Here is a 13,847-nt window from a genome sequence, read left to right as displayed (position 1 = left end):
TGGGAGCCAGATTTCTCACTGTTGGGGAGAAAAACACGGAAAGGGGAAAAACGAGCCTCAACTCTGTAGTTTTGAACTAGAATTTGAGGTACTAGTATGAACTCCTTCTTTCCAATACATAGAGATATAACAATATAGATGTAAATGTATGTATATACACACAGATATACAGTAGAGCCTCCATAGGTGACCACATCCCTAACTGACCAACTCTGTAAGTTGACCTAATTTACATGGAACAGACATGCACCACATGTCTGTATCAATATAGTAGTAGGCCTAGTTCCTTACACTGACTGCCACCGTATGTTGACCAGTTTGTCAGAGTCCCTTGGGTTATCAACTTACAGAGGTTCTACTTCATTTCCTAAGTCTACACATTGGGTGAACCTGAGAGCAGAGACACCTCAAAGCAATGGGAATATCTAGCACTAGCTCTCTGTTAAATAGCAACCAGGGCTTGGTGCCCATAGCTTAGTGGTTAGGGCTCCGGCCACATACACTGGGACTGGTGGGTTTGAACTCGGTCCAGGCCTGCTTACTAATCAACAATGACAACTACAACAAAACAAACAGCTGGGCCTTGTGGCAGGCATCTGTAATCCCAGCTACTTGGGAGGCTGAGGCAAGAGAATCAATTAAGCCCAAGAGTTTGAGATTGCTGTGAGCTGTGATGCCACAGCATTCTACTGAGGGCACCATAGTGAGACTCTGTCTCAAAAAAATTAAATAAATAAACAAATAAATAGCAACCAGTGCTTCTTGGAGGAATGGTTGATTCCTGGGATAGGTCAGAGAAAGAACAAGATGAGCCTGAAACATCTTATGCTCAAAGAATGATAAGGACATGTCAAAAGAACACAAAAGCCAGCTTAAAGGGGCCTCACTGGCAATTAACAATCAAGCTAAATCATGATAGTAAAGGATTACAACCCATTACATAAAGAAAGAATCCTTGTAGAAAAATCATCATTTGCAGCAATAATTGCAAGAACTTTAAAAGGTATTAAAGTGACTGGGTGAAAATGAGATGAAGAATGAAATTTTACATGATTTTAAAGTAGTTCTTCATAAAATATTAATTACAAAGGCAAAGAAAAAGTAACTTTACAGTGAAGGAATATGGTAGATACCAACCTTAATCAAATGTTCAAATACCAGTTAACAATTCTGTACCATCAGATATAAGGCAGTGAGCAGAAACAGCATCACTTATGTGGCATTTTACCCAAAATGTATAATCTGGGTCTAAATCATGAGAAATGCAAGATGAACCCAAATAGAGGGAAAATCTACAAAAAGACTGGCTTATAATCTTCCAAAATGCTGAGATCATAAAAGTCAAGGAAAGACTGAGGAACTATTCCAGAAGGAAGGAGACTAAAAAGACCTGACAACATAATGTGTGACCTTGTATTGGATCCTTCTGCTATAAAGAACATTACTGGGACAACTGGCAAAATTTGAAGATGTAGAGTAAAAGGCAGTTCTTTACACTGGTTTTATTATTTTTCTATAAGTTCAAAATGGTTTCAAAATTAAGAGTCTAATAAAATTGGTAAGTTTCATAATAAAAATACAGATGTTCAAGGATCCTTTAACAAACCAGATCAGTCAATAACAACATCAGTAATTTGCTGGCACTGAATAGCAAATGCCTTAGGTGGGACACGTGCTTTCCCATTCTCTAGTCTCCCCATGGCTAACTTCTTCCAGTGAATACATTTGTGAGCATTTAGGTTTGCGACCTTTAATTTAGACCTTCACGTATCATCAAATTTCAGCCTATTTAGGCTGAAATTTAGCCTAAAAGCTTCAACACAATTTCTTTATAACAACAACCTTAAAGATTTAACTCTTTACTAGGTATACCAGAACTATATTTGCAATATAGTCACATGTCATTTAACAGTAGAGACGTATTGTAAAAAATGTGTTAAAAGGTTTCATTGTTGTGGGAACATCACAGAATGCACTTACACAAACCCAGATGGTACAGCCTATGCACAGCTAGGCCATAGGGCATAGCCTATTGCTCCCAGGCTACAAACCTGTACAGCATGTTACTGAACTGAATACTGTAGGCAACTGGAACACGCTGGCAAATATTTGTGTATCTAAACATAGAGAAGGTAATGGACTATGCTAAGATGTTATGAATGCTACGAAGTCACTAACCAATAGGAATTTTTCAGCTCCATTATTATCTTATGGGACAACTATCGTATATGTGGACTAACATTGACCAAAACATTGTTAGGAGTACATGACTGTCCTTACCCTAACACAGGCTGAAATTTTCATGAATTAAGTCTTGACCAGAGATCAAGATTTAGGAACACTTTCTTGATTGATAGATCTTTACTCTTACTTTCTTTGCTAAAACTAAAACCCTGGGTACTATTTCATGACCTACAGATGAATATAAAACTACGTGCCCTTTCTTTTTCCTACAGTGACAACAAATATGGATTACCTTTATTCTGACAATAAATTCTTATATCAAAAGACACACCTCCTTTCACTTTCTAATGTTCCTGAGAATCAAAACAATATAGTAGGTATTTAAGAAGCATTGACTGAAATGGCACTGAAGTTGCTTATTCGATATCTTTTCTCATAAGGAACCAAAATAAGAAGAAAAGCACACAGAGTTAACAGGATCTCTTAAACTCTCATCTACTATTCAAAAACTATTTTGTTCTTCTAAGAATAGGACCCCTATTCTCTGAAGGTCTAAATTAAAGGACTCCTACATTCTTTTTTATTTTTTATTAGATCATAAAGAGGTAGATCATGTATACATTAGTTAGAGTCATAGATACTTTAGATGTAGGACACTGTAACCCCTTCTTTGGTAGTTATATTTTCTAACAAAAATTCACTACAAATGTACAAAGAAAAGAGAAGACCAGCCCTGTGGAGACCCTGGCTGTGACTCATGAGTTATCTTTCAGCAGGTGCAGCCATTTTGAGCCAGAGAGGCCTCGGCAATGAAGAGACAGCACCTCAGGCAGGCTTGCCAGGAGCCACTGGGTTTCATCCTGGCCTGACCCAGAAAAATCTTATGGAAGAGAACAAGAGGCCCAAGAGCTCTCTGATCTGCTGTCAACCAGCTGCAGCCGAAGGACTGCCAAAGTGCTGCAGTGACTAGGCAGCGCCCTACAGAGCCGTCTGGGAGGGGATTACCCGCCTGATCCTCTGTCTTTTGAGCCAGAAATGACTCAAACTTCACAAACAGCAAAGGCCTGCCAAGGAGTGTGACAATGAGCACTGGAAAGGGTTTTCTCCCCTTGTTGGTGTCTCTTCTCCCCACTTGCTGCTGTTGCAGATTCTGGACAGTGTGCAGCCTGTGAGGTAATCTGAATTCCTTGGCAGCCAGCAAGTACCTGAATTCTTTCAAAACCACAGGAATCCAGCAGAGAAAAGGTAAATATCCCTGCAGAGCCAGTGTTAATTAGCAAGGAAGGCTACTGAAGAAGGAACGGGGGTGGGGAAAGAGAAAGGCATTAGAAATGCTTTGGGGTCTTTTCTGAATTTCCGAAAAGGCAGTTGTGACTGGACCGTCTCAGTGTCCTCCCCTCACACCTCCACAGCATGGCAGACGCTCTCGGTTTCCTGGATGGGCACGTGCATGTCCCCCAAGTTGCTGGTGCCACCTCTCTTGGGTCTCTGACAACATATTTGGCTTTCAACTCAGTTTTGTTTTAATTATTTTAAACTTTCTATTTTTCCTGTTTGAGTAAAAATTTGGCTGTTAGTTCTGTCTCAAAAAGGGCTTTGTCAAATCATTTAAACCCAATACTGGATCTACCTAGAGCTGTAAAATCCAGGACAAAATCTTTTTGGATTCTACCTTTGACAGGAAAAAGAAGCTACACCATTTTGGTAGAGAACAGCCCCACTCTCTGGAAACAGAGTGTCCCCTGCTGGTGCAAAACAGCAGCATGCAGGTGAAATTCAAAAGCAGGGTGGACCTCTGAGGTGCTACTACAAGAACCACAAAACAATGGACCCAAATACCAGAGAGACGATTTCATTTTAATACCTCTTCAATATTTTACCCACTTATAAGAAAACTGTGAGAATTCTCCTACTTCCTGTGTGAATAAAACAAGGACAACCGAACACATCTATCTATAAAGAAACTAGGGTCTTTTTCTTTAGTAAGTTTAAGAAGGTAAAACATGTATACAAAATAACTTATCACAAAAATAACTTATTTTACAAAACTGCCTCATGAAATGAACTTAATCTTTCCGTCACCTTGCATTAGAGATCCAAACAGACGTGATATAGTATATAAAAGCCTGCCTTTCTGAAGGAGACCACTAATTAATTGGCCCACACTGCTGTCTCTTTAGGAAAGATGGTTTTCCTTGTTGAGCCTCAAAGTACAATGACCTAGTGATCTCATCCCAAACTGATTATCTTCAGTTATATCTACATAACACGTAACTCAAAATTACTACAAGCTGCAGCTCTGGAGATGCTATAGACTGCTGCTGAATGTAATGACAGAATTGAGCAGACTCCGAGGCTTAAAAAGAAACAGGTAAATGCCAAGATACATAGAGAGTGAAGATACGGGAACTTAGGCACATTGAAATTATTACACTGAATAATGTACTTCACAGGATTCCAGCAAACAATCCATCATATTGCTATTACGGTCTTTTTGTAAAGTGTTGGTAAAGCGTGTATACTCACTAATACTTTCAGAAAAAAATTAACCAAGCCTTGAGAACTTGTTTTTTAGTTTAATTTGGTCTTAGCTGTTAAAAAGCTGTTTTCCTAATTATTTTCAGGAAGAGCATCATATTTATTTATTTTCAGTTTCTGCTAGGAACAAAAGAGGAGTTACTCAATTCAGAGGATTCTAACTTCCAACATACAATTAGCAGCCAAAGCACTTGCATATCTGAAGTAAAGTCTAAAAGAAACACTGGTACTGCTCTTGTTTTGGGTTCTGAACCATGAAGGCCTTAAAACTATGCCAAATTTTCCCCACCGAGAGAACTGTTAATATTGTGGGTAAAATATCTTTGAAATATCAAGCAAAACATACTGGTATGGTATCCTTGAGAAACAGTGAAGCATAAGCTTGGTATCTTTTCTCTATTTCCGAAGTCCAATTTGTGGCAGGGCATAATCAGTTCCCAAGCAGGACATAGGAAACGAGCTGAGGTGAGAATGAGTGGAAGGAGAATGGAGAAACTTACAGAAGAAGGAGAGCTGAGAAGTCTCCAATTACAAACTCGAAAATCCGCAGCACCCTGCACATCTAAGGAGAAGTCTGGAGTATATTTTACTTTCATTTTGCTCTAGGTATTATGGGGACTAGACCTTTATACCTAATCTTGTGCATCTATACGTAAAAGCAGGAGAGCATGAGCATCTGTAACACCAGAGAAAATTTCTTTCCTATAAAAACCTGACTAGAACCAGCAGTCAGTTCATGTACAGACGCTTGGTCTAACACTTTATCCAATAATGGGGAGATGTTTTAGTTCTCCCTCATCTCAATTTTCAAAGGACAGAACTAGGGAGTTTAGGTAGTCCTCAATGTTCCCGGGCTCAAATTCACAAATCTTGGTTAAGAATATGCCGGGACTTATAAATGCTGTCACTGCCACCTAGAGGCAAAGAAAAGACAGGGCTCAACCAGCCTGATGCTTTGGTTAGTCCGTTCTCACTCTGATTCTAGAATACATCATAGAACACATGAAAAAACATTAAGTATTTGAAATAATTAAAATAACATTCTAAAGCAATGGTTGTCAGAGCGGGATAACATTTCCTAAAACACCTGTACATAATCAGGTAGGCTTCTTTTATCCATGGTACTTCCCGTCTTCAAACTACATTTTCAAATATACAGTAACATAATATAGATCATGCTTTTTTAGCTTGTCCTGACTGCTCAAAGATGCAAACCACCTCAAAAACTGCTATGCTCTATAACAACAAAGTCATTATGCATTAAAAAAAATTCAGGCAAACTAGTTGGTCAAAAAAATGGGTTTGTGGGGGGAAAGAACACAAGCATAGCCAAGCTACATACTTATTTTAAACAACTCACGAGTATACAAAAACGCTGCCACCTGTAAAATTCTAGATATGGGAAACAAAACTCAAATTACAATTTGAACTTAGCCTTGTAAGTCACACTACCTTAAAACTTAAAAAGCACCACAAGAAAAAGAGAACAATGTATAAACAACTAGTGTAAAGTATATAATTTATATGTTTATTAAAAAAGCATCTAATACTCCCGAATCATGAGAGAGAATAAAACAGTTCTGGTATTGAGTCATATCCATGAGTTCAAATCCCCTTTCCAAATTCCCTCAGTTTTTTTCTGAAAGCTTTTTCCAAAACTCACCTCTTTGAGTTTCAGTTTCCTCAACTGCAAAAATGCATCAACTATAAGGTTGTTGCATTTTAAGGATTCAGTGGAGAATTAAAATAAGGGCCTACTACATAACAGGTAAATAAATGAGTGATTTTATTTTTCTTTCTAGATCTATTCTTAAAAACAATGGCAAATTATCTTAAAACCATGGGGTCTTTGTAATAATTGTCATCGCATGAAAATCCCATGTGATCCTGGATTCCTGCTGGGAAAGGTGTGTGTTAACACATACTCATGTGTGGACATGCATGTGAAAGTGCAGACTAATAAGACTGATTTCAGTAATAAAAAGTCCATCTGGGTATATACTCTATTTGCCTAAGATGAATATAAAAGAAAGAAAGTCTGATCTTAATAAACTTTTTAATGGGTCCACTCTAATATACCCACTCTACCTTCTACCCCAAAACAAAGTCTCTTACCTAGCCAGTCCTTCTTCATAGAGATAGATGACAAGAGGATCGTAGGAAGTCACCAGCACATAGAGGCGTAAGTCAAACTTGAAATCTAGAAAAAAAGTTTGGGTTCACAGGAAAAACTAAGTTCATTTGTTTTCTGTTACAGAATAAACAGAACATAATCAAGAAATGTGAAAAAAAAAGGCCATGTGCAGGGGCTCATGCCTATAATCCTGGCATCCGGGAGGCCAAGGCAGGTGGATCCCTTAAGATCAGGAGTTTGAAACTAGCCTAAGCAAGAGTGAGACTCCATCTCTATTAAAAACAGAAAAAATTAGCTGGGCATTGGTGGTGGGTGCCTGTGGTCCCAGCTACTTGGGAGGCTGAGGGAGAAGGAACGCTTGAGTCCAGGAGTTCGAGGTTGCAGTGAGCTGGGCTGACACCACGGCACTCTAACCTGGACAACAGAGTGAGACTCTGTCTCAAAAAAAAAAAAAAAGAAAAAAAGAAAGAACATTCCTCTTCTTCACATGAAATACATACTTTCCATACACCTTGCCTTTTGAAGATAAATAATAACATTTAATTGTACTATATATGTACATTGTGCTATTATAGTGTGTTTAATGCATATATCTAGTTCAGTTTTTTATATATATGTTGTATCGTTTTCATATATATATGAATTATTATATAACCTATAAAGCCTTTCTCTTATATTATCTCATTTCATCTTCAAAATAATCCCATGAGGTAGGTATGGAACAAGCCTCATCTCTAGAGCCACAGGTGCTAAGAATTTCACACTAGCTTAATAAAGACTTACTAAAGACGACCACAAAAAGGCTAAAAAGTATAGCAAGATCAAGGCCAATCTCATTAAGGGCCTAACAAAACTCACCATCTATAAGCAGGGGGTTGTTAATATAACGGGAGACCAGGATGTTCTCTTCCAGGGAAATCTGGTTTGGCTATTGAGTAGAGACAAAGAATGAAAAAGTAGAAATGCAAAGGAAACCTAGTTTACAATTAAGGGAGCAACATTCTTAACCTTTTAAGAAATGATGATACACAAAACTAAACCTCTAAGAAAAGGTTCCTGCCAAGATACCCATATATTCAATTGGCCACATAACATATCACTTCCATAAATTCTCTGAGTATCCAATTACAATGGGGAAAAATAAATTTATATAGCCCCTTTCACATAATGAATATAGCCTAAACAGCTTTAAAGATTTATATACATGATATCGAATAGTTACATGCCAAGAAAGTAAGAGTTACTTAAAAATAAATAAAAACTTGCTTTCTCCCAATGTAAAGTATGATGGAAATTTCAAAACACTATCATTATTCTTAAATGAAGGCTTTCATTAAGTTGTTTATAGAGAACTTACAGACTCACAATGGATCCTAGCATTTCCTCTGTGAAATAAAATGGGTGTTTGAGTAACTTAAGGGCACTTGCTAAGCAACCATGTGCAAAAACTGAATTAGGTCTTTTAAAAGATTTCTTCAGTTAAAAAGAAGCTGTTTAGATCAGCACCCATAGCTCAGTGGTTAAGGCACCAGCCACATGCACTGGGGCTGGTGGGTTCGAACCCGGCCAAGGCCTGCTCAACAATGACAACAACAACAACAAAAAATCCAAGCATTGTGGTGGGCACCTATAGTCCCAACTACTAGGGAGGCTGAGGCAAGAAAACCATTTAAGCCTAAGAGTTTGAGGTTGCTGTGAGCTGTGATGCCATGGCACTCTACCAAGGGCGACATAATGAGTCTCTGTCTCAAAAAAATAAAAATAAGTTCTTTATACCATAAACAGCACCGTTGGACACTACACAAGGCACTGAGGATGCTAAGGCAATAAAGAAAATAGACACAATCTTTGCCCTTATAGAACTTAAGTTTTAGTAGTCCCCATCCCCAAAGTGTTAATATCTAAGCAAAGGGACAGAAAAATATATAATTTATAAGAACACAAAGCAGAATATCCACAAATACAAGATATCAGCTTGCAAAGTCAAAGTGTAGACCAGTCAGGTAGGCCAGCTGGGGAAGACTTGTTCGGGAAGACAAGGTGCAAAAGTAAGAGTTGAATGCTATCGAGCATATGTGGAGAGGAAAGAAGGCCTTCATGGGAAGGGGGCATCCACAAGTCCAGGTGAAAGGTAGATTCATGGTTCTGGGGCTTACAGACTAAATAACAAAGGCATAGTTAGACAACTAGGAGGGACTGATCCCAATGACAAAGGAATTTGCACCCTTGGCAAGGGATGCATTTAGATTTAACATGGTAGGAAGCAGGACGTTATTATGGATTCCAGATTAAGGATATAGATATAGTTAGATTAAAACATCTGAAACAGAACAACTCCGTGCTTGATTATATTAAGAGCAGCCAGTTAGAAGTCGGCACAATTTATGTAGTAGGACAAAAGGGATCCAAAAAGGCAGTGGCAATGATCATAACTATGATATTTAATAGCTATAGCAGCAGCAACAAAACTATGAATATTGGCAGAAACAATTAAATTTTAATAAATGTACAGAACGCTTCTATGTGCCAAGCACTGTTCCAGTGTGTCAGAGCCACTTAATCTTTGCCACATTCTATGTGGCACGTACATCACATATTCATTTTACAGATGAAGAGAGAAATCAGAGAGGGTTAAGGACCTGCTCAAAGTCACACAGCTAATAAGCAACAGAGCAAGGTACTAACTCAGAGACTTAACTTTTTTTTTTGAGATAAGAGTCTCAAGAGGTCACCCTCAGTAGAGTGCCATGGCATCACAGCTCACAGCAACCTCAAACTCTTGGGCTTAAGTGAATCTCTTGCCTCAGCTTCCCAAGTAGCTGGGACTACAAGCCCCTGCCACAGTGCCTGGCTATTTTGTTGTTGTTATTGTTGCAGTCATTGTTTTAGCTGACCCTGGCTAGGTTCAAACCCGCCAGCTTCAGTGTATGTGGCTGGCACCCTAGCTGCTGAGCTACTAGCACCACTCAGAGACTTAACTTTTAAGCACAATTCCTACCTCTCCCTAGTACTTTGTCCCCAAATAACTGACACCCAAATTCAAAAGTCTGTCTTTATAATAATAATTTCTTACCCTATAACTGTTCATAAAATAAAAATAATCTTGTGACCCAACATTATATACAAGCACAAGGAGTAAGTCCAGAGTCAGAATAATAAGATTCCCCTGTTCCCACTCTTGCTATCTCAAAGTCAGAACATAGCTCTCACAACCCATCTCTAAGCATCACATGGACACAATGACACCAGTACTGAGTCATCCCTAATGGACTTAAGTGCCCATGCCATTTCCTGACTCCCTTACATTTCTTGAGCAGTTTCTCACAAGTACTATCTCCATTTTGAACCAACTTGGTAAGAACTGATGCAATGACTGTACAGCTGCAGGCAGTGTCCTAAACCTAAAATTAAACAATCACAGCTCCTTACTGAATAACACCTTAGGTTACAAGAGACATATACAGCCACTCAACTTGTCTCCAAACCAAAAAATAAACTGGTAGTGGTCTTCACTCCATGATACACCTAACGCTCATGCCCGTATGCTCTCTTCCCTTCCTCACTGTGCACATTTATCCTTTGAGTTACACTTAACATAAACCCTTACATTATTTAGGTAACTTTAATATTTGTTCTACTGTCTTTACCTCTCCTTTCTATCTGCATTGGGAATTAAATTGTAAGCTTATACAAAAACAATATGGTTCCAGAATATAAAGGATGTTCCAAAAGTCACCCCTAAAGTCACCCTACATAGGGAAAATGTGAAACTGCAGCTAAATGTATCTAAATGAATTTTACAAAATATTTATAAAATATTCTCTACCTGTTGGCCACCTCTTTGTAAAATTCTATAAATTTTGTAATGACTATTTTGTAAATAAAGGTACATTTAGCTACAATTTCCCATTTTCCCTATGTATGGCAGCTGTAGGGACACTCTGCAGTCTCTTTGCATAGCCTTATACACTGAACAGCAAGTAATGAAAGCTTTTTGATATCTTCAAGCCTGTTTCTTAAATTCCCAATTAATTCATTTTAAATTATTTCATTTACAAGCTCAAATTGCCTCCCAAATACGTTAAAGCAGGAATCTGAACTATTGAGAAAGTTGGAAATATCCATTTTTCTAACTGGACCTTAAGATTAAAGCTTATGGTATCTGTTAAATGATTATAAAGTAGACTGATACAGTGATTAACAGCACATACTCTGGAATAAGTTACAACTGAGTTACCACATTGACTCTACCACTTACTAAGGAACCAATAACTATGTCATAGGGTTTGAATAAAGATTAAATGAGATTATGTTTAAAAGGAACAGTGGTAGACACACGCTAGATTCTCGGCAAAATTCAGTTATCATTAATGTTGCATACTTAACAGTATACATGTGGTTCTAATTACTAAGTCCCACAACTCGACAGCATTCATTACTACACGCCACATGCCATTCTACTAGGAGCAGAGCACTGACTTATAATAAAGATATGTAAGAATTAGGAAATACATATGAATTAGGAGAATTTCACAAAAGGTTTGAAGGAGTACCAGCACCTGGTACACAGTAGACACTTCCTAAATATTTGTTCAGCAATGAGAAAAACAGAGAGGACCTAAGATAAAAATACATAAACAAACAGAAATAAGAGTACACAACTATAGTCACAAGTACAGGAGTGAATAAAGTGACCTAACACTCTCCTGGTATGTCGAAAATCTCAGAGACTATGTTAATATTGTATTTACTGGCTCGGCACCTATGGCTCAGCAGCTAAGGCCCAGCCGCATACACGGGAACTGGCAAGTTCGAATCCCACCTGGGCCTGCCAAACAATGACAACTACAACCAAAAAACAGGGATTATGGTGGGCACCCATAGTCCCAGCTACTTGGGGAGGCTGAGGCAAGAGAATCTCTTAAGCCCAAGAGTTTGAGGTCACTGTGAGTGGTGATACCACTGCACTCTACCAAGGGCGACACAGTAAAACTCTGTCTCAAAAAAAAAAAAAAAAAAATATATATATATATATATAGTATTTACCATGGATAACATGTAGGACAAGGATAAAAATATCTGACTTCCATAATCAAATTCACACCTTAATCAGAAAACACCGGGTCTTTCCCCTCCTCCATTTGAGTATACTAAATTGGGAAAATATGGCATTTAGTCATGGTTACTGAACTATAGCAAACACAGCTTTGTTCCTCTAAGCTGTATTTCTAGAGTTAAAGGGCCTATCATTAAGATAGCTTATTAGCCAACCAACCAAGATGTTTCCATCTGTAGGAGTTTACAATTCTCTCTTCAGTATTACATAAAGGCAATGTTCTTTCTATCCTTTATCCTGTTCTCGGAAAGGTAAAAGTTGCTATTTACAAATATTTTCCAAAAGGTTATGACTATTACGGGGAAGTTTTAATAAGAGGCCCTCTCACTCCAGTGGGAAGACAGGGAGAGATGTTTTCATTTGGCTCTCACAACTCACTCCATCCCCCATGCCAAAATCCCTCGCCCACTCACATTAGTTCTGCTCACAGACCATCCCCCCTCAGCACTCCTTGTCTATCCCCCTCAAATCTAAAAGGAAAGCAGGCAGCAGCCTTGGAAAGAGTTACTTCATCCAATTGGCTAATGGGTCACATATTCCATGGGAAAGGATCCAGGTATGCAAAAGAAGGGATGGTTAGGCCTTCTGTGTAAGGAGAAAGAGGAATATTAACAACATGGCTTGTACGTCTGGGTAAAAGGTGATAAAATCCCAGTTTTAGGGAATACTGTCCTATTATGTCCACATACTGCCAGCTCCCCTCATGCCTGCTGGCATCTTCCCAGGCTTCTGTCTGGCACCTCCACTAAATACCTACAAGAATCAGACTCATTCCTAACCTTCGCAAAGGAGGAGGGGGAAGGCAAAAGATTCTGCCAAGTGCTTTGATCTATGCAGGGGGTCTCAAGGGATTCAGTCCAGGGAGGGGTGGGAGGGAGGAAAAGACTCTACATAGCCTGCCAAACACATTCTCTAAAGACATGTCACCCCTTTGAGAGTCAGTATCCAGTGAAGACTTAGGGCACGGGGTTCTCAGCCTCACCAAGGAAACTTTAACTTTTGTATTCTTTATGATGCTAGCTTAAAAACAACAAATCACTAGGGCAAAAGAACATTCCAAAAGAAAAAAAGTCCCAGATGAGCTGGGAATAGATCCTATTCTTTTTGACTCATGTCTAAGAAAATAAAAAGCAAATCTGTACCATAGCTGACTTTCAATAGCAATTCCATTTGGCAGCTAAAACCCAAACCCAAACTAGTACCGTCTATGAGATTCAAACAACACTGGAGCTCCTGGCACAGAACTGAAGGAAAAGCTGTTGGAGAAGAGCTTTCACGCCAAGGTCAGAGCAGAGAGAAAAACAGACAGAGCCAAGGCCTTATGTCACATGAGACTCAGGGTAAAAGGCATCCAGAGTGACCCAGGCCTGGTAACAGAACATGTAGCCTGGACCTGGGACTGTAGTAGTTGCTCTATCAAAATCAAAGCCTATATTTATTCACCATGAAAGATCTAGTACTATACATTGTTTACTTTAATTCAGTGCAGACTGAATTGAAGGATTTTTCCAATGTGAAAAACTTCACAGAAAGTTAGTTTCTGCACATATAAGAAATGGCTCAATGTGAAAAGATAACTGGGGAATTTAAGATAGGGTACTAGAGGCTAGGCGCCTATGGCTCAAGGGGCTAAGGCGCCAGCCACATACACCTGAGCTGGTGGGTTCAAATCCAGCCCAGGCCTGCCAAACAACAATGACAGCTGCAACCAAAAAATAGCTGAGCCTTGTGGCAGGCACCTGTAGTCCCAGCTACAGAGGGAGGCAGAGGCAGGAGAATCACTTGAGCCCAAGAGTTGGAGGTTGCTGTGAGCTGTGATGCCACGGCACTCTACCTAGGGTGACAGTTTGAGGCTCTGTCTCAAAAAAAAAAAAA

General features: G+C 39.0%; 1 protein-coding gene across 1 annotated transcript in view; it reads right to left on the bottom strand.

Annotated features, from left to right (window-relative positions):
- TTLL5 (tubulin tyrosine ligase like 5) overlaps nt 1-13,847 on the bottom strand; it is a 308,822-nt gene that overhangs the window by 247,836 nt on the left and 47,139 nt on the right. Inside the window, exons 8-9 of the mRNA XM_023511518.1 lie at nt 7,715-7,784; nt 6,838-6,922 (exon numbers count right to left, since the gene is read on the bottom strand). Coding sequence (XP_023367286.1) covers nt 6,838-6,922; nt 7,715-7,784 — 155 coding nt within the window. The remainder of the gene's footprint in view (nt 1-6,837; nt 6,923-7,714; nt 7,785-13,847) is intronic.

This window comes from Otolemur garnettii, unplaced genomic scaffold, assembly GCF_000181295.1.
Source record: "Otolemur garnettii isolate 467f Iridium unplaced genomic scaffold, OtoGar3 scaffold00020, whole genome shotgun sequence".
Taxonomy (NCBI): Eukaryota; Metazoa; Chordata; class Mammalia; order Primates; family Galagidae; genus Otolemur; species Otolemur garnettii.
Note: the sequence above shows the minus strand (reverse complement) of the source record. Positions and strands in the feature narration are given on the sequence as shown.